Consider the following 24698-nt stretch of genomic DNA (forward strand, 5'->3'; position numbering starts at 1 on the left):
TGTACGGGTCCTTTACTTCCTTAGTTAAGCTGATTCCTAGGTACTTGATTTTTCTGGGGCACAATTGTGAACGGGATTTTTTTTCATGTAGCTTTCTTCTCTCTCACTGTTTGCGTATAGGAAAGCCATGGACTTTTGGGTATTGATTTTATAGCCTGCAACTTTAGAAGTCTATCGTTTTTAGGAGTTTCTTGGTGGAGGTTATAGGGTTCTCTAAGTATAGTATAATATCACCTGCGAATAGTGAGAGCTTGATTTCTTCCTTTCCTACCTGAATGCCCTTAATATATTTTTCTTGCCTAATCACTATTTCAAGTACTTCCAGTACTATATTGAAAAGCAGTGGAGAGAGTGGACATCCTTGTCTCGTCCCTGATCTTAGAGGGAAGGCTCTCAATTTTTCCCCATTGAGGATGATGCTTGCTGTAGGCTTGTGGTAGATGGCTTTAACTGTGTTGAGGAAAGTCCCTTCTATACCCATTTTGGCTAGGATTTTCATTATAAAGGGGTGCTGGATCTTTTCGAATTCTTTCTCTTCATCTATTGATATTATCATATGTTTTTTATCTTTTCTTTTGTTGATATGATGGATTATGTTGATTGATTTCAGAGCGTTAAACCATCCTTACATCCCTGGGATGAATCCTACTTGGTCATGGTGTATGATCTTTTTTGATGAGTCGTTGGATTCTATTTGCTAGTAGTTTGTTGAGGATCTTTTCATCTGTGTTCATCAGGGATATTAGCCTGTATTTCTCTTTCTTTGCAGTATCTCTGTCTGGTTTTGGTATAAGGGTGATCGTAGAAACTGTTCGGAAGTGTTTTTGATATTTCAATTTCGTGGAAAAGCTTAAAGAGCATCGGGAGTAAGTCCTCTTTAAAGATTTGGAAGAATTCACTAGTGAATCCATCCGGGCCAGGGCTTTTGTGCTTGGGGAGACTTTTTATTACCATTTCAATTTCCTTGATGGTGATAGGTCTGTTCAGGTATTCCAGGTCTTCTTGGTTCAGCCTTGGGAGTCTGTAAGAGTCTAGGAATTGATCCATTTCCTCTAGGTTTTCATGTTCCGTGGCATAAAGCTTCTCAAAGTACTCCCTGAGGATCCTTTGAATTTCTGTAGTTTCTGTTGTGATGACCCCCTTTTCATTTCTGATTCGGTTTATTAGGGTTTTCTCTCTCCCTTTCTTTGTGAGTTTTGCTAGAGGCTTATCGATCTTGTTAATTTTCTTAATTTTCTTGAAGAACCAGCTATTGGTTTCATTGACCTTTCAGATTGTTTTTTAGGTTTCCATCTCGTTAATCACTGCTCTGAGTTTTATTGTTTCCTTCCTCCTGTTTGAGTTGTTCTCCTTTTGTTGGTTCTTCTCCAAGCTCTTAAGCTGTTAGGTTAGGTTATTTATGTGGGCTCACTCCTCCTTCCTGAGGAATGCTTGTAGAGCTATAAACTTTCCTCTTAACACAGCTTTTGTTGTTTCCCATAAGTTTTCGTATCTCGTGTCCTCATTTTCATTCTTTTCTAGGAATCTTTTCATTTCTTCTTTGATTTCCTTTCTAATCCACTTGTTGTTCAATAGCGCACAGTTTAATTTCCAGGTGTTTGATTTAGTTTTCTGTTTTTGTGTGTGATTTACTTCTCATTTCAGTGCATTATGGTAAGAGAAGATTGTTGATACAATCTCTATCTTCGTAATTTAATGGAGGTATGTTTTGTGGCTCAGCATTTGGTCTATCTGGTCTATCTTGGAGAGTGTCCCATGAATTAAATGTTTTATTTGTGGTCTAATTTTTTATTAATACTTTTTTGTTTGCTTGGCAGCTATACCTGGTTGTACTCGGGATTTAACTTCTGCCTCTGTGCTCAGGGATCACTCCTGATGAATTTGTGGGACCATATGGGGTATTGAGGTTTGAACCCAGGTCAGCCTTAGAAAAAGCAAGCACCATATTCTGTATATTATCTGACTTTTAGTTTTTTCAATTTACTATCCATTTTTTCTCAACAATATTTAATGAAATTTTTCTCATTCCGCCAACTTACATTTGCCTGTATTTCTGATACTTTTATGTAGGCTTTGAGTTCTGTTCCATTAAATGAACAACTGTCTTTCTTCCCATGACACACAGTTTTGATTACTGGTATAAAAAGCTATGTTGGGCTAGAGAGATGAATAAGGCTCTTGCCTTGCATGTGAGCAAAATGGAATCAATCCCTGGCATCACATATTGGCCTCTGAGCCCCACTAGGGCTAATCCCTGAACACAGATCCAAAAGTGTTCTAACCCCAACAAAAGTAAATAAACTAGCAAAAAACCTTGGTAAAGTCTGGGAATGTAATGGCTTCCATTTTTTCCTCTCTGGATTGCTTTGGATGTTGTGGAAAGTTTAGTCTTCCACACGAATATTAATTTTTCTAAGTTCTTGAACAATGTTATGTAAATTGTGATAGGATTGAACTGCATCTGTAAATTACTTTGGGTTAGTCATTTTTAAATGACCCATTGACAAGGAATATGCTGCTATTTTATTTCTTTCAGAAGTGGTTTATAATTTTCACTCAGTTAATCTTTCACCTCCTTTGTTAATTTGATTCCTAGGTATTTGAGAAGTTTTCTGACACATTCCTTAATGGAATGGGCGAGATCGATAGCACAGCGTGTAGAGCATTTGCCTTGCATGCGCCCAACTGGACTGACCCATGTTCAATTCCTCCGCTCCTCTTGGAGAGCCCAGCAAGCTACCGAGAGTATATCGCTCACACAGCTAAAACCCGGCAAACTCCCTGTGATGTATTTTATATGCTAAACACAGTAACAGCAAGTCTCACAATGTTACTGGGCCAGCTCAAGCAAAAATTGATGAACAACGGGAGTACAGTGCAGTGCTCCTTAATGGAATAGTATTTTTTTTATGTAGGAGTGCTGCTATTTATTCAGCTACTGATAAGCTGATTTAATTGGGCATGAACTCCACCTTTTTAAAAAAATTTTTATATTTTTTTATTGAATCACCATGAGAGCAGTTACAAAGCTTTTGGATTTAAGTCTCGGTCATACAATGAAACAACCATACCTTCACCAGTGCCCATGCTCCACTACCAAAAACCCCAGTATACTCCCATCCCACACCTTCCCCCTACCTGTGGGGCAGATGATTTCCACATTACTCTCTCTCTACTTTGATTAAATTCAATATTTTTACACCAGACACACCATTATTATTTGGGATTTTACCCCAACACTCAGATCTGACGAAAAGGCAAGAGTAGACAATTTGTTTTCTATTGTCTACTGGTTAAGAATAACATATGATGCCACGTGGCTGCAATAGTGGCCACACAATTCTGAAATTCTGAAATTTTAACACTTATATCTGGAGGGATTTCTGCCCAAACCTGCTTGGTTCTGAGATTTGTTCCTGAGTCTCTGGAATCATGGCCGTTAAGCAGCTTGATCAGGAGCCAGAAAGGCCATTCATGGGAGGCGACTGGGGGTCTCTTTGGGACAGGGAGGAAAGGGCCGGTTACACCGCCATACCGTGAATCCCCTCGTGTTTCGTCACTGAGGGCCCAAACCTGACTGCCCAATGGCCTCTGGAGTATGGTGGCAACAGAGCCGCCTAGGGGAGTCAGTTGGAGGGACAACACCCTTTTCCCCCTGGGGTCGCCCAGTGACAGTAACCTGCTGCTGGTCTGGAAGCATTTCTGCTAAAAGCCACTGGGTTCCAAGATTTGTTTCTGTGTCTCTGGGATTATGGCTGTTTAGCAGCTTGATCAGGAGCCAGAGAGGGTGTTTGTGGGCGACGATTCGGGTTCTCATTTGGTTGGGGAGGAAAAGGCCGGCTCCACCCCCATCCCGTGAGACCCTGTGTGTCTCGTCACTGAGGGCCCAAACCTGACTGTTCAATGGCCTCTGGAGGGTTGTGGGCACCGGGCCGCCAGGGGGAATAGGCCTAGGCATGAAACCTATTCCCAACTGGGGTGGCCCAGCACCGGTAATCTATTGCAGGAACCAGATGCATTTCTGCCAAAAGCCATTGGGTTCCAAGATTCGTTTCTGAGTCTCTAGGATCATGGCCATTAAGCGGCTTGATTAGGAGCCAGAAAGGCCATTTGTTGGTGGTGACTTGGGATCTCGTTGGGGTAGAGAGGAAAGGGCCGGCTCCAATCCCATCCCGTGAGGCCCCATGTGTCTCGTAACTGCAGGCCCAAACCTGACTGTGCAATGACCTCTGGAAGATGGTGGCCACTGAGCCACCTAGGATGAGCAGGTGGAGGGACAGCACCCTTTCCCTCCTGGGGTGGCTTGGCAACAGTAACCTACTGTGCAGTCCGGACGCATTTCTGCCAAAAGCTGCTGGGTTTCGAGATTTGTTTCTGAGTCTCTGGGATCATGGAAATTAAGCAGCTTGATCAGGATACAGAGAGGCCGTTTGTGGGCGGTGACTCGGGGTCTAATTGGGACAGGGAGGAAAGGACCGACTCTACCCCCATCCCGTGAGTCCCCACGTGTCTTGTCACTGTGGGCCCAAACCTGACTGTCCAGAGGCCTCTGGAGGATGATGGCCACCGGGCCACCAAGGGGAACAGGCCATGGCATGAAACCTATTCCCACCTGGGGTGGCCTGGCACCAGTAACTTACTGCAGGTACTGGACGCATTTCTGCCAAAAGCCGTTGGGTTTCGAAATTTGTTTCTGAGTCTTTGGGATCATGGCTGTTAAACAGTTCGATCAGAAAGTAGAGAGGCCATGCCTCCAATTATATAGCTGAGCAGGAGGTAGTTTGTGGGTGTGTCTCCCACATACCTATCTTTTGGCCGTTTACTTTCTTGGTAAACTTTGCCCCAAATTATTGGGGTCTGGCCAAAGGCACAGCAGCAATTTTGGGGTATCTGGAAGTCTGAAGGTGCCCTCAGGCTGCTGATACACTCACCTCACAGGTACAGATTGACCTGCTGACAGCACCATACCATCCAATGGAATAGTTTTTTTAAATTTTATTTTATTAAATCAGTGTTACTTACAACGAAATTCATAGTTGGGTTTTAGTCAGTGTTGATGGTATAAATTGAATAGTTTTCAACTTTTTCTTACCCTTCTTTAGTTTTATTTGCAAATCAAGATGTAACAGATTTCTTTGCATTGATATTATAACCTGCTACTATATAAATTTATTGTTTCTGGAGCAATAGCACAGTGGTAGGGTGTTTGCCTTGCAAACGGCCAACATGGCCCAACCGAATTCGATTCTTCTGCCCCTCTCTGAGAGCCCGGCAAGCTACCGAGAGTATCTCGCCCGCATGGCAAAGCCTGCCAAGCTACCTGTGATGTATTCGATATGCCAAACACAGTAACAGTTGTCACAATGGAGACATTGCTGGCCCGCTCCAGCAAATCAATGAACAATTGGAGGACAGTGATAGTGACAGTGACAGAAATGTTTAATAATTGGGGTTTAAGGTCGATTTTGTATAATATCATGTCTTCAGTAAGTAGAGATTACTTGACTCCTTCACCAATTAGAATTTCTTTCATTTCTCTTTCTTGTCTAAACTTCTCTTATCCAAACTTCTCTTTCTTATCTAAACTTCCAGTACTGTAGTACTGATGAAAGACAGTATCTTCTGCCGGACTGACCTTAAAAGAAAGACTTCCTTTTTCCCTTATTAAAATAATGTTGTTAATTTCTTGTTTATATTCTTTACAACACTGAGATATGTTCCTTCAGTCTCCAAAATATTACATTTTAATGCATGAGCTCATATGGATTTTATTTAACAGAAAAGCCATTGAGAATTCATTTTCATTTCAAAGACTTGCTCGATTTAGTGAAATTAAGGTAAAATACATGTTTTCTAGCTCTGAACATTTAGAGTTGATGTCAATTTGGAATATTTTTAACAATGATCAAATATGGCAGAATACGAAGTACTTTTCTTAACCAGCAAGACACTGGTCTCAGACCCAGGTCTGAGCATTGCTTTATTGATGGGTTGAAACATTCAGCCTTCTGGTCTGGTTGGCTGCATATTGCCAGTACTTCTTGGGATCTCTGAACATTGTTTGGGAGACCCTCCCAAATAGTATATTGTAGCCAGTATTTAGTAACAGGTCTGACGTGACCCATATAAACTTTCTGTTCATGTGACAAAACTTAGGTAGATAGTTTATAATTTGATCAAAATTGCTTTAGTGTGTTTGTATCAGAGATATCAGGAAAATGCATGGCTTGTTGAGTCTTCCACTAGTAATCTTTTTTTGTAGAATAAACTTCCAATTAGTTTGGTTTTCTTATATCCTAACATACCTCTTTATAATATGTGGTGAAAACTCAGTTATCATCACGCTCATCATCATCCTGTTGTTCATCGATTTCCTCGAGCAGGCACCAGTCACCAGTAAGGTCTCCTTCATCCTAGTCCTTAAGATTTTAGAAAGTGCCATATTCAAGGCTATTTCAGGGTCAGGATAATGAGACCCATCATTGTTACTGGTTTTTGGCATATTGAGTACGCCACGGGTAGTTTGCCAGACTTTGCCGTGCGGGCAGGATGCTTTCGGTAGCCTGCCAGGTTCTCCAGAGTAAGAACTAGATAATAAGATGTCGCTTCCAGGAGCTGGGTTTTAAAGTCTCTGGGTCTTGGCCATTGATGGGATTACATGGCGCCATGGGGCAGTTGGTGGGTGTGACACCTACATACTGAAAGATGGGGGATCTGGGTGGAGGGGGTTCAAGCAGGCTTGGGGATCTCAGCCACAAGACCCACATGCCTGTGTTCCTCTGCCGGTTCCTTCATAGAGAGAGAGAGTGGTAGATAGTGGTCTCAGCATGTCTGTGGCTGGTTCTGGAGGTCTTTGGCTGCTGGGGCTCTGCTTGGGGTGGTGAGGAAAATTCAACCCACCCCCCTCCAAGGGGCCCTGGTGCCAGGTAATCCCATCAACGGCCAAGACCCAGAGTCTTAAAACCCAGTCCCGGAAGAGAACAGTGCAGAATCTCCTGCCCCCATGACTGGCTGTCTTCAGTTAATATATATAATATATATGTATATATATTATATATATGTATATATATATGAAAAAATGCGTTGCATCACTTAATCATCAGGCACATGCAAATCAGAACAACAAGGAGATACCATTTCACACCACAGAGACTGGGACACATTTAAAAGAACAAGAACAACCAGAGCTGTTGTGGATGTTGGCAAAAGGGATTCTAATGCACTTTGTTGGTAACTGGTCCATTCTTTATGGAAAACAATATGAACACTTCTAAAAATATACTATTATTTGAGCTTCCATTTAGCCCAACATCTCTACTTCTTGGAATATATTACAAAGGACGAAAAAATGGAATAAAAAGACAAGTACACCTTTATCTTCCTTGCAACATTATCCACAGTAGCCAAAATCTAGAGACAATCCAAGTGTCCAATTATAGATGCATAGGTAAAGAAACTATGATACATTTCTACAGTGGCCATAAAAAAGATAAAAGTCAATTTACTGATACATGGAGGGACCTTGCAGGTATCATACTGAGTCAAGTTAGACAGGGGAGAGAAACTGACACAGAATGATCTCTCTCATATATGGGATATAAATAAACATAATAGTGGGATGACTACCAAAGGACAATGGAAAAAAATGACAACTGGTATTCAGAAGGAACCATGCCACTAAAGGGGGCAGTGGGATGGTGGGGCAACTTTGTGGGGGCAACACCTATAGTATAGGGAAGCATTTGCCCATGAGGAGGATATGGTGCTAAAAGGTGGTAAAATGTTATATATGAAATCCTATCAGCAGTGGTACTGTAAACCATATTACAGTATGTATGTGTATGCATATATATATACATAGATATATATGTATAATCGTGTCTTGTAGAAGTAGATTGGAGTGTGTGAGGCAAATAGCGGTGGGGGCATTGTTTGGAGCGAAGTTGACACTGGTAAAGGGATGGGTGTTGAAACATTGTATGCTATATTTACTTTTTTACTTTTTAAATTTTATTTTCATAAAGGTTTACATTACATTAATTGATTACATTCAGTATTTCAGTACCAGTCCTGCCACCATTACACCTTTCCACCACCATTTTTTCGAACTTTCCCATCACCATTCAAGCCTGCCTGCCACAGGCAGATGCTAGATAATTTATTTTCTATTGCTTATTATGAATATCATGAGAGGTCACGTGGATGCTCCTGGAATTGTAAAATTGTCAATGATTGGGGTCCAGAGACATCTCTGTGGGGACCTAATTCATTTTGAGTTTCATTTGTGAGTCTCTGCATCAAGGTTGTTGACTTGCTTAAATGGTGCCCAGAGGCAGTTCGTGGGCATGACAGTCAGGACCCTGAACGGGCAGGAAGATGGGATGGGATGGCTGGTCCCCACCACCCTCATGTGACCTGGAGTCTTCAGTCTGGTCCCGCACACCTGAGTTTTTCTTCTGGAATTTTGTGGCCATTGGGGGTTCATCTTGAGTGGGCAGAGAGGTTACCTGCCCCATCTGAGGTGCCCCAGTGAAATTGGCTTGGCATGGGGTCTAGACAAATCTCCTGCAAGCTGCTGTATTCCAGTATTCACTGCTGAGTCTCAAAACATTATACACTTTAAACCTAATTATAAATAATTTTATAATCTCATAGTAACTAAATAAATTTAAAAAAAGAAAAAAAAACTCCAAAAAGTGTCAGGTGAAATACTATTATGATATACAGTATATATACATTATTTTCCTTTTATAACTGGTTTGTGGCTATTAATAATTAAAGCTAACAGTGTTCTGCTGAAATACATCTTTTGAGCAAATGAATATCTAAGTGCTGTGTTATTTGAAAGTTAAATTAGCAGTCTTGAAGACTAGTTCCCTTGCGAGTTTGTTGTTCTTTAGCCTGCAATATCACAGATTAAGCAGTTAATAAAAGTGTGAATTAATTGAAATTATTCTGGCCATACAGACTAGAATTCATATTGTGTGTAAACTCAAGAAAGGGGGCACTGCAAACAGTGGCAGTGGCTCTATCTCTCCTGCCACCCACGTTCGGTAGTCTCACCCTTCTTTCCCCACCCCGGGAGGTCGATGGCGATGGGCAGGTAAAGGAAGGAACGAGGGCCAGACTGGTTGGTCTTAGTCGCAGTTTATTCCAATCCTCTCTTCATCCACATCAGTCTCTCTTCTCTGCCTCTGCCTCTGCTTCTTCCTCCCCCATGCTACTTCATTCTCCTTCTCCATCCCCCTTCATCCTCCTTCTCTGGAGTCTGGATTCTGATCCATCTTTCTCTTCCTTCTGATCCCCCAGCCCACTCTTACAGTCAAGTTAAATCCCAAAGCATGAGGGGTTGGGGTAATAGTTACACATAGGTGTGGTCACAATCAATAGGGGTAGAACTCTTTCCCCTCAGGGAAAGCAGCTCCTAGGACAGATTCTCTCTCAGCAGGACCACCCACCCTAGAGTGGAATCCCATGGGTGTGTCTCTCCTCTCCTTGTCAGACAAGCATATAAGAATATAATATGAATCATTTTGTATGGATACAGTAAGAAATATCTTAGACTTATAGAATTGCCCTCCCAGGGCTATCTCGATCTCAGACTATGGTGCTCAGGCCAGATAGTCTTTCCCACCCCTAGCAGGATCCTAGTCTCGTCGTTACTTTTGGATAATGATAGCATTTGTCTATGATCAAACTCTTAACTTATAGTTAAGAATCGTGGCACTTTGGTCTGGCCCATTTCGATGCCAGGGTAGCTCACTGCTTGCCCTGGGCCCATTCAGTCCCTCATTGGGACCCTGCTTTTGGTGTGTTAGGAACTAAGGGCAACTGAGGCTTAAGTTGAGAAAGCAGATGCCTGGGAGTGAATAATATGCAAAGCCAATCAAATCCTAAGTTACAAAGCATAATGTTAACGGTCTTCCTATATCTATACAAAAAGGGCATTGCTTTAAAGTAAACTGTTCATAAGGCATAAGGAAAGGAGAAAGGCAATATTTCACTCATACATATAAAATCATAGATTTATGAGGAATCTAACCTTACAAATTAACAGAGTCTGATTAGGGGAAAAGCTGATTAACTGGTTGGGGAGGAGAGCATAGGGAAGAATGTTTACAGATAAACACATTGGAATGGAAATTCCTCAGGAGCACTGTGATGGGTGTAACCAGATAAACGTAAGCTCCTTGTGGAGGAAGGACAAAGCAATGTCATCCTACAATATTTTGTAAGGAAAAGCTTCCAATAACTCAAGATATTATGCTTAACCAGTTGTGACAGCCGAAACTTTGTTGGTCTCTTTTTCCCTTTATACTGAGTTGGTTAACATACCCTGACTATTTGGGGGTGGAGGGCAGGGGAATGTTGCATCCAAGCCATTTTTAGGAAACACAAAAGCCATTCCTACTGATCCTTAACCAACTGGGGTGGTGGTTCAATGCTAGGAGACAGAGGGTGTGCTGCTGCTTAGGTCCTGTATTTCTGGGAATCACCACTCACCATTACAGTGCCTAGGGGCCACTAGGAACAGATTCATTGCTCCAGGGCCTCCAGTGTATGCTGAGAGGAGTGGGGGTAATATGGCATGAGGATTGTACTGTGGCACAGCTCATGGCCTAAAACCTGTACTATCTTCCTACCCCAGAGGTTCTTGTTATTTTTTGATATTTCTAAAGTTGTTTTTTAATCCTGGCAGTTGAGCATTTCATGGGCTAGAATTGTAGTCCATTTCAACATAGTCTTCACAATTGAAAAGAGTCACATGTTAAGGGGTATAGATACTCTGTGTGTGACTTTGTTTTTGCCTGACCAAGGAAGTAAGAAATGCAGCAAATAATTTATATACAAAGTTGATTATAGCCTGGGAACATTTGTTTAGGCTTTGCATATGTTTATTAAAAACAATTGTTTTTAGTGATATGTCTTCTAAGATATTGAAATAACTATGTATCATTGACTACTTAAAAGGAGTATAGGTAAACCAGTTCTATATTTTATTTGTCTGGATGTGTCTCCAAAGCAGTGTTCAGCTCAGGGGCTAGTCCTTGTAATACTCTGCCACCTGGCGCCAGCACTGTATTGCTAGGGCCTGTGTTTGCAATGCTGCTCAGCTGAGGATAGAACACTGGTCAGGTCTATGTGTTGCGTGGGTTGTAATTCCTGCACTGTGGTCCCTATGGATTATTTGAACAGATAGTTCAATATTATTTTGAATCCCTTACCCCAATAAATCAACTTCAGTAGACATTTAAATTAACAAGTCCTATAAGTAAACACCACCATAATATGAGACACACAGGTGCAATCTGTATGTTAATAGCTATGTCAGTAGATAAAGAAGCCACCAGTTCTTTTACAAACATATTTAGCATCCTTCAAGTTCTGGGAAGTGGAACTTAAATTCAAAGCACCATCAAGTTCCATAAGGATTTCTCCTCTAGAAAATTCACATTTATTATTAATTTTCATCTGAAAGATCAGTGGCAGGATATCACTGAGGTAATTTTTTGCCATACCTTACAATATGCAGTATTTATCTCTTTAACTTCCTCTGCATTCACCTAAGAGTATATTCCAGTGAGTCTTAATACTGTTAGGTTTTACATTTATTTTTAGATAGAAATGAGAGTTAAGTATAGATTTTGCACACAGGTGTATATATATTTATTAAAAATTATGGTGGTAGTGCTCTGATTCTGTTTTAGGAAACAGGGAAATGGAAATGTTGGATGCTTTTAAAACTATTAGATTACAGTGGGTATCATAAAGCTCCTGGTATAACTTCTCACTATAAATTTGAGTATTGTCTGGGTTTTCTTACAGGATGAAACAGTTGTTAAAGAAATTCCTATCACAAATCATGTTAAGGAAGGATATGAGAAAGCAGATCCTGCACAGTTTGAGTTGCTCAAGGTTCTGGGACAGGGATCTTTTGGAAAGGTAATTTTTCCATATTTTTTCACCTAAACCTTTATCAAAGAAGTATAGACATAAACTTCATATATTTTTAACCTGTTAAAAAGATACATATGAATTTGACTCTCTAATTTTATTCGTTTAACCTGTTTCACATTTGTAACAAATCTTTATTCTAAATATAATAATCAAAATTTTCAAATACCCAGGACGCACTGATTTTTCTAGGCCAAAATATAGCACACTCTCTTTCATCTGACAAAATCAAAGGTAGTTTCCTTGCTCACATGCTGGTGTGATCATAACTTGTTCTGTCTTGGTGATATCATCTTAATTTTTTGATTTATCACAGAACTCAAAGTTAATGCTTCAATTCATGTCTGAATGCAAGGATTCATCTGTAATCTGTTCAATCATTATGTGTGGAAAATAGTGTAAGTTTATGAACTTGGTTATTAGGATTATGTGAAATCTGCACCTTCAAAAGTATTACTTTTTAGGGGCAGAAGGAAATTTCAGAAAAATTAATTCTTGTCTGTCAATGCTAGAATTGTTTATCAAATGCTTAGACTTAAAACTTAAACCAAATTCTACTATAGCCCTACTCTAGGTCTAGCTCTCTCAATAGTCATGGCCTTAGATCATACCATCCCCAATCTGGATACTAACCCTAACTTTAACCTAAGTCCTGAATTTAACCTTAAACCTAGCCACAATTCCAATACTAGTGGAAGCCCTAATACTAGTCTTAAATCTAATCCTAACTCCAACCCTTGCATTAACTTTAGCACCAACACCAACCCAACCCAGACACAAGTAACCCTTATCTTAGCCTCAGTCCAAGGCCTAGCAAACACCAGCCATAATTAGAACTCCGGTAGATATCCCAACCCTTGCCACCCCATGTCCCAAACCTGAAAGAAAACCACAAGTTCTCAAGTAAAAATTAATCCCCAAGCCCCAAATAATATGTTAATCATACCCTTGACACTGAGTCTCTGGTCCCAGATACCTGCTCCAAGCTCAGTGTTCCTCAATTTTTTACAAATTCCACATGCCTGCCTTCACCTCCACCTTCCTGTTAGCCCTGACAATGACTTACTTTTGCTCGTATGCAGTTGATTTTATACTTTGGGGTCTATTTAGGGCCCTTGCTCTGCTTGTCATAATTTGCTGAATTGCACATATACAAGTCATCAAAGTTGGAGCCGATTAGATGTTATAGTCCACATGTTATAGGGATGTGTCATGCATTATAATTGGAGTTGGATTTGAAGCTCATTTCTTCTTCTTTTGCATCTGTGTCAGCATTGTGATATCTGTGTCTGTATAGTAATTTTTTCCTTTTGCATTTTTGTTTTGGTTTTATTGTTTCATTCAAGTGCCCCTGCAGATTAAAAAAGGCGAGACTGCTTAGTTTCAGAGACTTGTGTGTATGTATGTATGAGAGAGAGAAAGATAGAGAGAGGAAAGAGGTACATAGATAGAGAGCCAGAGCCATTGCCAGAGCCAGAGCCAGAGTGAGCAAGTGAGAGAGAAACAGAAAAGAGATTATGTGTTTGAATATCCATATCACAGTGACATGAGGGCATAGTGGCCTCAGAAGTACATTTTTATGGTTGTCACCGCACTTTTAAAATATTTTCTACTCATTTGTTTTTGTTTTTTCCCTTTCTACACACTATCCCCTGTACTTAAACCATTTGCCTGGCTGTTCCAGGAGACCAGCCTACCACTATATGTTTGTTTGGGAAATAGAATGTGCATTTATGTGAGTCTGTGAAAATGTGTGTTTATGACAGAGTCTTGTGTGATAGATAAATAGATAGGATGCTTAGCCATTGTAGAGCAAGAAGTTAGGGACAAATGATAAACTGATAGGAACCTAAGGAATAGGAAATATTTAAATGTAATGAGAATCTAGGTACTATCACACTTCAATTTCAAATTGAGTTTATCTTTTAGTTAGGTGAAAAGGGAAATATAAGAAAACCTCTATCCACAAGCCCACATGTTCTAGGGATTTGTCACACTTTATAATTAGTTATGTTATTATATTAATGCTTGAATATTAGTTATATTATGTTTAATTACCATGATCCATGATTTTAGCTTTATTAATATTAACACATAAATGTTATCATGTTAGCTTTGACTATTTGTATATCTTTATATAGTGGGTACTCGTATTTATTAATTTAGTTATTCATCTAAAAATTTCATTTGATAACAACTATCCTGACATTCCTCTGCCGGTTTCTTCATGCATGAGGATCTTCTGAGCATGTGGAGAGTGGTCTTAAACATGGCTGTGGCTGGGTTTCAGAGGTCTTCAGTGGCTGAGGCTCTGCTTGGGGCAGGGAGGGAAACTCAACCTGCCCTCCTCCAAGGAGCCCCCATAGGGACAGCCAGGCGTGGGGGCAGGAGACTCTGCATTGTTCTCTTCTGGAAGTTTGGTTTTATAGTCTCTGGGTCTTGGCCGTTGATTGGATTACACGGCGCTGGAACAGTTGGTGGCTGTAACGCCACCTGGGACCCAGGGCAGAGATCTCCAAGCCTGCTCAGATCAGGACTGGGCCTCCTCAACCCAGATCCCCCATCTTTCAGTAGCTATGCATTACACTCACCAACTGCCCTTGGCGCTGTGTAATCCCATCAACAGCCAAGACCCAGAGACTATAAAACCAAGCTCCTGGAAGTGCACGGCTGCTTTTGCAGCCACATGACCTCTTATTTTCTAGTTCTCCCTCTCAGAGAACCTGGCAGGCTACCGAGAATATCCTGCCCGCATGCCAGAGTCTGGCAAACTCTCATGGCGTATTGGATATGCCAAAACCCAGTAACATTCCCCTGACCCTGAAAGAGCCTCCAATGTGGCATTTGCTAAAATCTCAGGGCTAGGACGAATGGAGATGTTACTGGTGCCTGCTCAAGGAAATCGATGAACAATGGGATGACAGTGATATAGTGATATACTGACATTCATTAATACCGCTGTGCTGTTGCTCCAGCCCAATAATGAATTTACTTTATTGAAACCAATATGCACAAAATTTATGAATACTATTTAATTTACTTTTATATTTATGTACATATATGCATGCATAATATAGATGAACATTTATATATTAATATACTATAAATTATTTACATAATATGTACATAGATAAATGTTTGTAAACCTGTACAATGTATATATCATTTACACGGGTACAAAATTATAGAAATATGAAAGAAAAGTATGTTGGAGTAATTGCTCACTCATTTTTCTTCTGAACAGTTTCTCAGGATTGGATTTGCATGACTGAAGAGAAAACTCTCTAAGCAGAATACATATGTTTTTAGATATTCAGTACTTTGATGCCATGCAGCTTCTATAGTTGATCATGGGAAGAGAGCAGAGTGAGATGATGTTTTCTTTTACTTTTTACCCCTTCCTTATTTTTGTTGTTGTCATTGTTGTGTGCCTGGTTGTATACTTCGTTTCAGTATTTGTAGGAGATGCACACTTGATTTTTGTGATCAGGATGTTGTTGACTGTTATGACTCCAGGAAATCACAATGACAGTGCTAGTGATCACAATTGAAGATGTGAGGTGATGCCAGGAATCTTGTCCACCCAAATGCAAGCCAGGCATTATGCCACTGAGCTATGTATGTGTACGGACCAGATGATATTTTCATATGCTGAATTGTAAGACCTGAAAAAAATTGGGCAAGTGATAAACAAACGAAACTATTATTTCTCTATAGTATAAATGATGGTTTCTTTTTGTGGGGGGTAGTATCCCAAATTCTTTTTTTTTTATTTTTTTTCAACCTGGTTTTTGTTTTTATTATTGTTATTATTTTTTGTAGGAGTACTACTATTTATTCAGCCACTGATTAGCTGATTGAATTAGGCATGAACTCCACCTTAATGTTTTTTATTTTATTTTTTTCTTTTTATATTTATTTATTGAATCACTGTGGGCTGGAGCGATAGCACAGCGGGTAGGGCGTTCGCCTTACAAGCGGCCAACATGGCCGACCCGAGTTCGATTCCTCCGCCCCTCTCGGAGAGCCTGGCAAGCTACCGAGAGTATTCGATATGCCAGACACAGTAACAACAAAGTCTCCAATGGAGACGTTACTGGGCCCGCTCGAGCAAATCGACGATCAACGGGAGGGCCTTTACCTTTACCTTTACTGTGGGAAAAGTTACTAAGCTTTCAAGTATAAGTCTCGGTCATACAATGATCAAGCATCTTTCCCTTCACCAGTACTCATTTTTCATCACCAAGAACTCCAGTATACTCCCCCTTCCACCCCTCCAAATGCCTGTGAGGCAGATGATTTCCACTTAAATCTTCTCTACATTAATTACATTTATTATTTCGACAAAAGATGCGCCATTATTGTTTAGAATTTCCCTCCACACAATCAGAATTGCTGAAAAGGCATTGTGAAATATTTTGTTTTCTATAGCTGGTTATGAGGATCATATAATATCGCGCAGCCACAATTTTGGATTTCTGCAAAGAGGCAGATAATTACGAGATTGGTTTCTATGTGTCTGGTGTTATGGCCGTGCCAGAGAGCCACTCAAGGGGGATAACTCATGATCTCGGTAGGGAGTGAAGGACATGCCGGTACTACCCCCCTTCCCATGAGACTGCAGTAGCCCCGTCACCGCCGGCTCATACCTGGCTTTCCAATAAGCTCTGAGGTGGCAGCCACCTTGTATGCAGTCCAGATGCATTTCTGCCAAAAGCCGCTGGGTTTCAGGATTTGTTTTTGAGTGTCTGGTATCATGGCTATTAATCAGCTTGATCAGGAGCCAGTCAGGCTGTTTGTAGGTGGCAACTCGGGGGTCTCATTGGGATGGGGAGAAAGAGTTGGCTCCACCCCCATGTGGTGAGGCCCTGTGTGTCTCGTCACTGCAGGCCCAAACCTGACTGTCCAGTGGCCTCTGGAGGATGGTGGTCACCAGGCTGCCAAGGGGAACAGGCTAAGGCACAAAACCTATTCCCACCTGGAGTGGCCTAGCACCAGTAACCTACTGCAGGAACAGGATGTATTTCTGCCAAAAGCCTTTGGGTTCCAAGATTCGTTTCTGAGACTCTGTGATCATGGCCGTTAAACAGTTTGATCAGAAACCCAGAGAGGCCATGCCTCCAAGGTGAGCCGAAGGTGGTTTGTGGGTGTATCTCCCACATACCTAACTTTTGGCCGTTTACTTTCTTGGTATACTTTGCCCCAAGTGTTTGGGGTCTTGCCAAAGGCACAGCAACAATTTTGGGGTATCTGAAAGTCTGAAGGCGCCATGAGGCTGCTGATTCACTCACCTCACAGGTACAGATTGACCTGCTGGCAGCATACCCCCAGTATCTCAAATCCTTAATATTTTTAAATTAAATAATTATGACTTATAAAGTAATTGGTAGTGGAATTTTAGTCATATAATAGTTCAACACAGATCCCACCACCAAGGTCAACTTTCCTCCACCAGTGTTCCCATATTCTCTTCCAACCTCAACTTCCACCCCGTTCCAAACTGTCAAATTGTAAGGCACATTACAATGTTTTAGTGTCTGTGGCTTAGATCTCATGTTTTTAGTTTGGTTGAGTCTGTGTTTTACATATATCTCTATACCACTCATCTATATCACCAGTGTAACTGAAGCCCTGATGCCCGTTCACCCATTACTTCCAGTTCTCTTCTTCCTCCACTGATTTCATATATATATATATATCATATTAGGATACTACAAGGAATTTGAAGAGTTACTTAATTAAATGTATTCTTTGCGCAAGTGAATTTCTGAATAGCTGGACTGTTCTTTTGCTTCTACTATGATTCTCTCTTTTTTCCTCTATGCTTCAGTCTTTTCATACTTTTTGGGGGGAGGTGGTCACACCCTGCAATGCTCAGAGGTTACTCCTGGTGCTATACTCAGAAATTAACTGGCGGTGCTTGGGGGTCCTTTTGGGATGCTTGAAATCGGACCTGGGTTGGCCTTGTGCAAGGCAAACGCCCTACCCGCTGTACTATCGCTTCAGCCCCTTTTCATTCTTTCTAGTACTATAATCTAGAGTGATCAGTCTAAAAGTGTGGCCTGTCCAACCCTGGACTTGTGCAAGGCATTTTAGGGTACCTCAGGGTTCATTATGTTTCATAAAAACACAAATATTATTTTTGTAACATTTGACACTGACACAAAGCTGTAGTGTATAAACATAGTTTTATTATAGAATCATTGAAGAATAAAATGATCTACTATGCAGTTTGTAGAAATACATGCAGTTAAAATGTTACATAAGAATGTCCTTGATGTAAAACCCAAAAATAAAATGGAGAAAAGACATTTGCACCCCTATGTACCTTGTAGAACTATTCATAATAGCTAAAATCTGCAAACAATCCAAGTCTCCAAGAGTAAATGACAGGATAAACTAAGGTACACATACATAATGAAATATTATTTGGAATATCATAAGAAAAGATAAAATCATGCAGTTTGTTGTTACATGAGGGACCTAGAGAGTGTCTTGTTGAGTGAAGAGTTAGAAGACTGATGCAGAATGATTTCTCTTATATGCAGGACATAAAGAAACATAATTGTAGAATAATGAATAGTAAAAGGCAGTGGAGACAAGAACATGAAGACTATTCATCAGGAAACATGCCACCTGAGGGGTTAGGGGGATGGAACATGGTAGGACAACATCTATGGTTGAGGAACACGTTCAACCTGGAGGAGGAGGTGCTACTGTAAAATGGTCAAGTGTTATGTATGAAATCCTATCCTATCAGCAAAAGTACTGAGAACCACATTGCAACACACATACACACACAGAGCATGTCTCATAGAAGCAGACTTGTGGGTGGGAGGCAAATGGAGGAGGCATTATGGAGTGAAGTGGATACCAGTGAAGGGATTGGTGTGGATCATTGTGTGCCTGAAACCTAATCTTAAGTAACTTTGTAATTTCATATGGACAAAATAAAAATTAAATTAAAAAATGAATGTTTTTATGTATTGGGATGGATACATAATACACTGGGTAAATTGCTTGATTTACAAGTAGTTGACTGGGGTTCAATCCCAGGTATCCCATATGATACCCCAGCTACCATGAGGACAGAGCTAGGAGTAATGCCAGAACATGGCTATCTGTGACAAAACAAAACAAAACAAAACAAAAAGAACATCCTTGGTAAAGAAACTGACAATAAATAAATATATCAAATTACAATCTCTGATTAAAGTTCTTAACTTTATGTTATGTGAATTGAGAAGTATACACAAAATATTTTATCTGCATAGATCGGATGGTTCTTGAAAGGCAGAGCATTTGTGTTAATTTTTGAGTTATGGAATGAACTTTTTTCATGGAAACCCATTTGTACCTGGAATAACAATTGACAAAGTTACTTAAATTTGGGCATTTGATAGATTTTTATTTTCTTTCAAAAATGTATGATTGAATTCCAAGCATTAACAGCTTTGTAATGGTCTGTCTCAGAGTGATTCAGTAAATAAGTTTAAAAAACGAATGCAAGACAGAGTGATAATATAGTGGGTAAGATGTTTGCTTGAAACCAGCTAACCCAAGATTGCTCACTGGCACTGCTATGGTCACAAATACCACTGTGAGTGATCCCTGAGTGCAGAACCAGGAGTAAAACCTGAGTACAGGTGTGGCCAGAAAAGAAAGAACAGAAAAATTTTTATAGTACGTCTATTATTTCATAGAAATCAACTTAGTATATTTTATGAATGACAAAATATGATATTGGAAGTAAAACATAATTTTTAAAAATTATGTGCCATCTCAAACGCGATAGTTTCTTGATAGTCAAAATACATTTATGATGATATTGCTCGCAACCATATTTGAAATATTTTCATAATTCAATAAACACATTTAATATGGTCAGTGTATATTATTAGTTATATGTAATGTAATGTTATTAGATCAGACTCCTTTCAAAGTGGATGGTTTATCATTGCTGTTATGTTTGATCATTGTATGACTTAAACTCAAACATTAAAGCTCTGTAAGTTTAGCTCAAGGTGATCCAATTAAAAAAGAAGAAAATTGTACTTAAGTAGAAAAAGAAAAAAAATTTCTATTGCAACTAATCTTTAGGAAACTGTCATTTATTTTTTATTAAAAGAAAACCAAAATTGTATGAAATGGTTATTAAAATGTTTTTTACGTTTTACAAATACATGTGAGATCTGATTTTCTTCTTACACTTTAAGCAAAATAGTTTTACTGCAATAAATTAATCAACTATGAGAATACAGCTATGTCTGTTAAGTCAGGTATCAGATATTTACCAATATGTATATCAGTGTCATTCTCATTAATGTTTTGAATCTATATTTATCTTTATAAAACACTTATGTTTACATATCATTTGATCACTTGATCACTTGATCCCCTGTTATTCATCAATTTACTCGAGTGGGTGCCAGTAACGTCTCCATTAATCCCTGTTGTGTGCTAGCGTAGTTCAATGGCATCTGTTCATTCTAGGAACATGCAGAGCCTCAAACCGATCATTCAGGGTCTTGATGAAGAAGTCTGACCATCTTGTAGGTGGGCGTCCATGCAATCTTTTGATGTCCCGTGGAATCCAGTCAGTAATGGCTCTAGTCCAGCGGTCGTCTCTAAACCTCATTACATGTCCAGCCCATCTGATTTTGATGCCTTGGCAAATAAGACAGCGTCCCTGATTCTTGAGCATTAATGGAGATCAGAACTCTGGATTCTATCTCTCATTTGAGTGAAGCGTGATACTCCAAGCATAGCTCTTTAGATTCCTCTTTGAGAGACCCGAATAGCATTTTCATCCTGTTTTCATAGGGCCCAGGTCTCTGAGGCATATGTTAATGCAGGAAGAACAGTGGAATTGAAGAGATGTTCTCGTAGCTGGAGGTTCTTTGTCCTCTTTAGTTATTTCTTCAATGCTCTTGAAGGCATTCCAAGCCGCTCTCTTCCTCCTGCGTAACTCAGGTGCCAGGTCATTCATCATGTTGATTTCTCGACATATATATATATATATATATATATATATATATATAATCACTAAATCACTTAACTTCCCGTTAGTTGTCGATTTGCTCGAGCGGGCGCCAGTAACGTCTCCATTTGTCCTTGTCGCGTGCTAGTGTAGCCCAATGTCATCTGTACGCTCCGGTAACATGAAGGGCCTCAAACCGATCGTTCATGATCTTGACGAAGAAGTCTGACCATCTGGTAGGTGGGCGGCCACGCGGTCTTTTGACATCCCGTGGAATCCAGTCAGTAACAGCTCTAGTCCAGCGGTCGTCTTTAAATCTCATTACGTGACCAGCCCATCTGATTTTCGACACCTTGGCAAATGAGACAGCGTCCCTGATTCTTGATCGTCTACGGATGTCAGAACTACAGATTCTGTCTCTCATTTGAGTGAAACGTGATATTCCAAGCATAGCTCTTTCTATTCTTCTTTGGGAGACCTGAATAGCGTTCTCATCTTGTTTGCGTAGGGCCCATGTCTCTGAGGCATATGTTAATGCAGGAAGAACAGTGGAATCAAAGAGATGTGCCAGGAGCCAGAGGTTCTTCGTACTCTTAGCTATTTCTTCGATGTTCTTGAAGGCGTTCCAAGCCGCTCTCTTCCTCCTGCGCAGCTCGGGTGCCAGGTCATTTGTCATGTTGACCTCTCGACCTAGGTACACATAGCTGTTGCATTCGGAGATGGTCGTTCCCTTGAGAGCGAATGGGGCATCAGGAACGAGGCTGTTTCTCATAAACATTGTCTTCGTAAGATTCAGCTGTAGTCCTACCTTTCCACACTCATGGTCAAAGTCGGCCAGCATTTGTGCCGCTTGGCTGATGTTTGGTGTTATTAAAACAATGTTATCAGCAAAGCCGAGGTGGTGTAGTTGCCGACCATCTATCTTCACTCCCATTCCTTCCCATTCCAGTTGTCGCATGATGTTCTCAAGGGTGGCACTGAAGAGTTTCGGTGAAATGGTATCACCCTGCCGCACCCCTCTCTTGACATCAACGATCACTTCTTTGTAGAATGGTGAGATCCTGGTAGTGAATCCGCAATACAGCTAACGGAGGATCCTGATGTATTGGGCTTGAATGCCCTGATTGGCTAGGGCTTCAATGACTGCTTCCGTCTCAACAGAATCAAAGGCCTTCTTTAAAATCAATGAACGTTAAACAGAGCGGCATCTTGAACTCCCGAGAAACCTCAACGAGCTTGGTTATCGTGTGGATATGGTCAATGGTGCTGAATCCTTTGCAGAACCCTGCTTGCTCGCATGGTTTTCCTTCATCTAGTGTTCTGCCAATCCTATTTAGGATGACTCGAGTGAACAACTTGTATATGACAGACAATAGGAAGATCGGGCAATAGTTGCCAATGTCATGGATGTCTCCCTTCTTGAACAGTAGTACGGTCCTGCTGGTTTTCCATTGGGATGGAACCTTGCATTCAGACAGGTAGCGAGTGAAGAGCCGAGCCAGTGTATTGATGACTACTGATGGCAGGTTCTTCAGGTGTTCAGGTCTGACCTTGTCTGGGCCGGGTGCTGTTTGTTTCTTTACCGACGAAATGGCGTGTCAGATTTCGGAAGGGAGAACGTTGGGAACGACATATCCATTATGTGGAATTTGGTATGTCGGCAAGTGGACATGGCTATCGGAGAGATTTGAGTAGAAGTCATGGATAATCTTCTCCATTGCCGTTCTGGAGGATGTGATGGATCCATCAGGACGTCGGAGGGCAGTCATCTTGGTCTTGTACTTGGCGAAGGACAGGCGGGCGTTACGAATACTTTTCCCGGCTTCTGTGTGTATATATATATATATATATATATATATATATATATATATATATATGTTGCATTTGGAGGTGGTTGTTCCATTGGGAGCAAATGGAGCATCAGGAACAAGGCTGTTTCTCATAAACATTGTCTTCATAAGATTCAGCTGTAGTCCGACCTTTCCACACTCACGGTCGAATTCGGTCAGCATTTGTGCCACTTGGCTGATGTTTGGTGTTATTAGAACGATGTCATCAGCAAAGCGGAGGTGGTGTAGTTGCCGACCATCTATCTTCACTCCCATTTCTTCCCATTCCAAGTCGTCGCATGATGTTCTTGAGGGTGGCACTGAAGAGTTTTGGTGAAATGGTTTCACCCTGCCCGACCCCTCTCTTGACATGGATGATTACTTCTTTGTAGAATGGTGAGATCCTGGTAGTGAATCCGTAATAGAGCTCACGGAGGATCCTTATGTATTGAGTTTGTACACCCTGATTGGCTAGAGCTCCTATGACCACTTCCGTCTCAACAGTATCAAAGGCCTTCTTTAAATCAATGAACATTAGACAGAGTGGCATCTTGAACTCCTGAGAAACCTCAATGAGCTTAGTAATCATGTGGATATGGTCGATGGTACTGAATCCTTTTTGGAACCCGGCTTGTTCACATGGTTGTCCTTCATCTAGTGTTCTGCTAATCCTATTCAGGATGACTCGAGTGAACAGTTTGTAGATGACAGACAATAGGAAGATCGGGCGATAGTTGCCAATGGCGTGGATGTCTCCCTTCTTGTATAGTAGTACAGTATTGCTGGTTTTCCATTGGGATGGAACCTTGCATTCAGACAGGTAGTGTGTGAAGAGCCGAGCCAGTGTATTGATGAGTACTGATGGCAAGTTCTTCATGTGTTCAGATCTGATCTTGTCTGGGCCAGGAGGTCTCTGTGTCTTTACCGACGAGATGGTGTGTTGAATTTCGGAAGGGAGAACATTCTGAACAATATATCCATCGTGCAGAATGTGGTATGTGGGCAAGTGAACGTGGCTATTAAAGAGATCTGAGTAGAAGTCATGAATAATCTTCTCCATTGCCCTTCATGAATAATCTTCTCCATTGCCCTTCTGGGGGCTGGAGCAATAGCACAGCGGGTAGGGCGTCTGCCTTGCACGCAGCCAACATGGCCGACCCGAGTTCGATTCCTCAGCCCCTCTCGGAGAGCCCGGCAAGCTACCGAGAGTATTTGATATGCCAGACACAGTAACAACAAAGTCTCCAATGGAGACGTTACTGGGCCCGCTCGAGCAAATCGATGATCAACGGGAGGGCCTTTACTTTTACTTTTTACTTATTGCCCTTCTGGAAGATGTGATAGATCCATCAGGATGTTGGAGGGCAGTCATCTTGGTCTTATAGTTGGTGAAGGACAGGCGGGCATTACGAATGCTTTTCCTGGCTTCTGCCGCATCTACCAGCACCACTGTTCTCCTGTCTTTGAGATCATCCTTGCTGGCTTCTCTGCATTGTTTTGCCAGCTTGGACTTTCACGCTTGTACCATCAGGTCCTCAATGGATGCATCAGATGCCAGCGTAGGTGCATTGAAAGTACAGACAACCATTTTTGTCTTTCTTAGTTTTGACAGCCTATTTTTGCCTTGGGATTTTATCACCCTCTTCTTCCATATCCTTCTCGACTCTGCCGTATTCAGGGTCTAGGGAATGAGATCCATTTTTTTTACTGGATTTGGCATATCGAATAGACCACGGACAGCTTGCCAGGCTCTGCCGTGTGGGTGGGATATTTAAGGTACCCTGAAAACTTAAATAAATGTAAATAAAAAGTCGCATGGCCGCAAATGCGGAATGTTTAAATATAACTGGTGTATTTGCAGTGAGTCAATGCAAGGTTAATTTATTTCTTCTGTAATTTCTAATGTAGCATATATCATCATATATAACGTTAAA

At 40.9% G+C, this 24698-nt stretch overlaps 1 protein-coding gene across 4 annotated transcripts in view; it reads left to right on the top strand.

Moving 5' to 3' along the window:
* The window catches only part of RPS6KA6 (ribosomal protein S6 kinase A6), a 245187-nt gene that overhangs the window by 36155 nt on the left and 184334 nt on the right, over positions 1 to 24698 (top strand). For all 4 annotated transcript variants that reach the window (XM_056124119.1, XM_056124120.1, XM_056124121.1 and 1 more), the window contains exon 2: positions 11827 to 11943. In XM_056124119.1, the coding sequence (XP_055980094.1) occupies positions 11827 to 11943 (117 nt within the window). The remainder of the gene's footprint in view (positions 1 to 11826; positions 11944 to 24698) is intronic.

This window comes from Sorex fumeus, unplaced genomic scaffold (assembly GCF_029834395.1).
Source record: "Sorex fumeus unplaced genomic scaffold, SorFum_2.1 ptg000050l, whole genome shotgun sequence".
Taxonomy (NCBI): Eukaryota; Metazoa; Chordata; class Mammalia; order Eulipotyphla; family Soricidae; genus Sorex; species Sorex fumeus.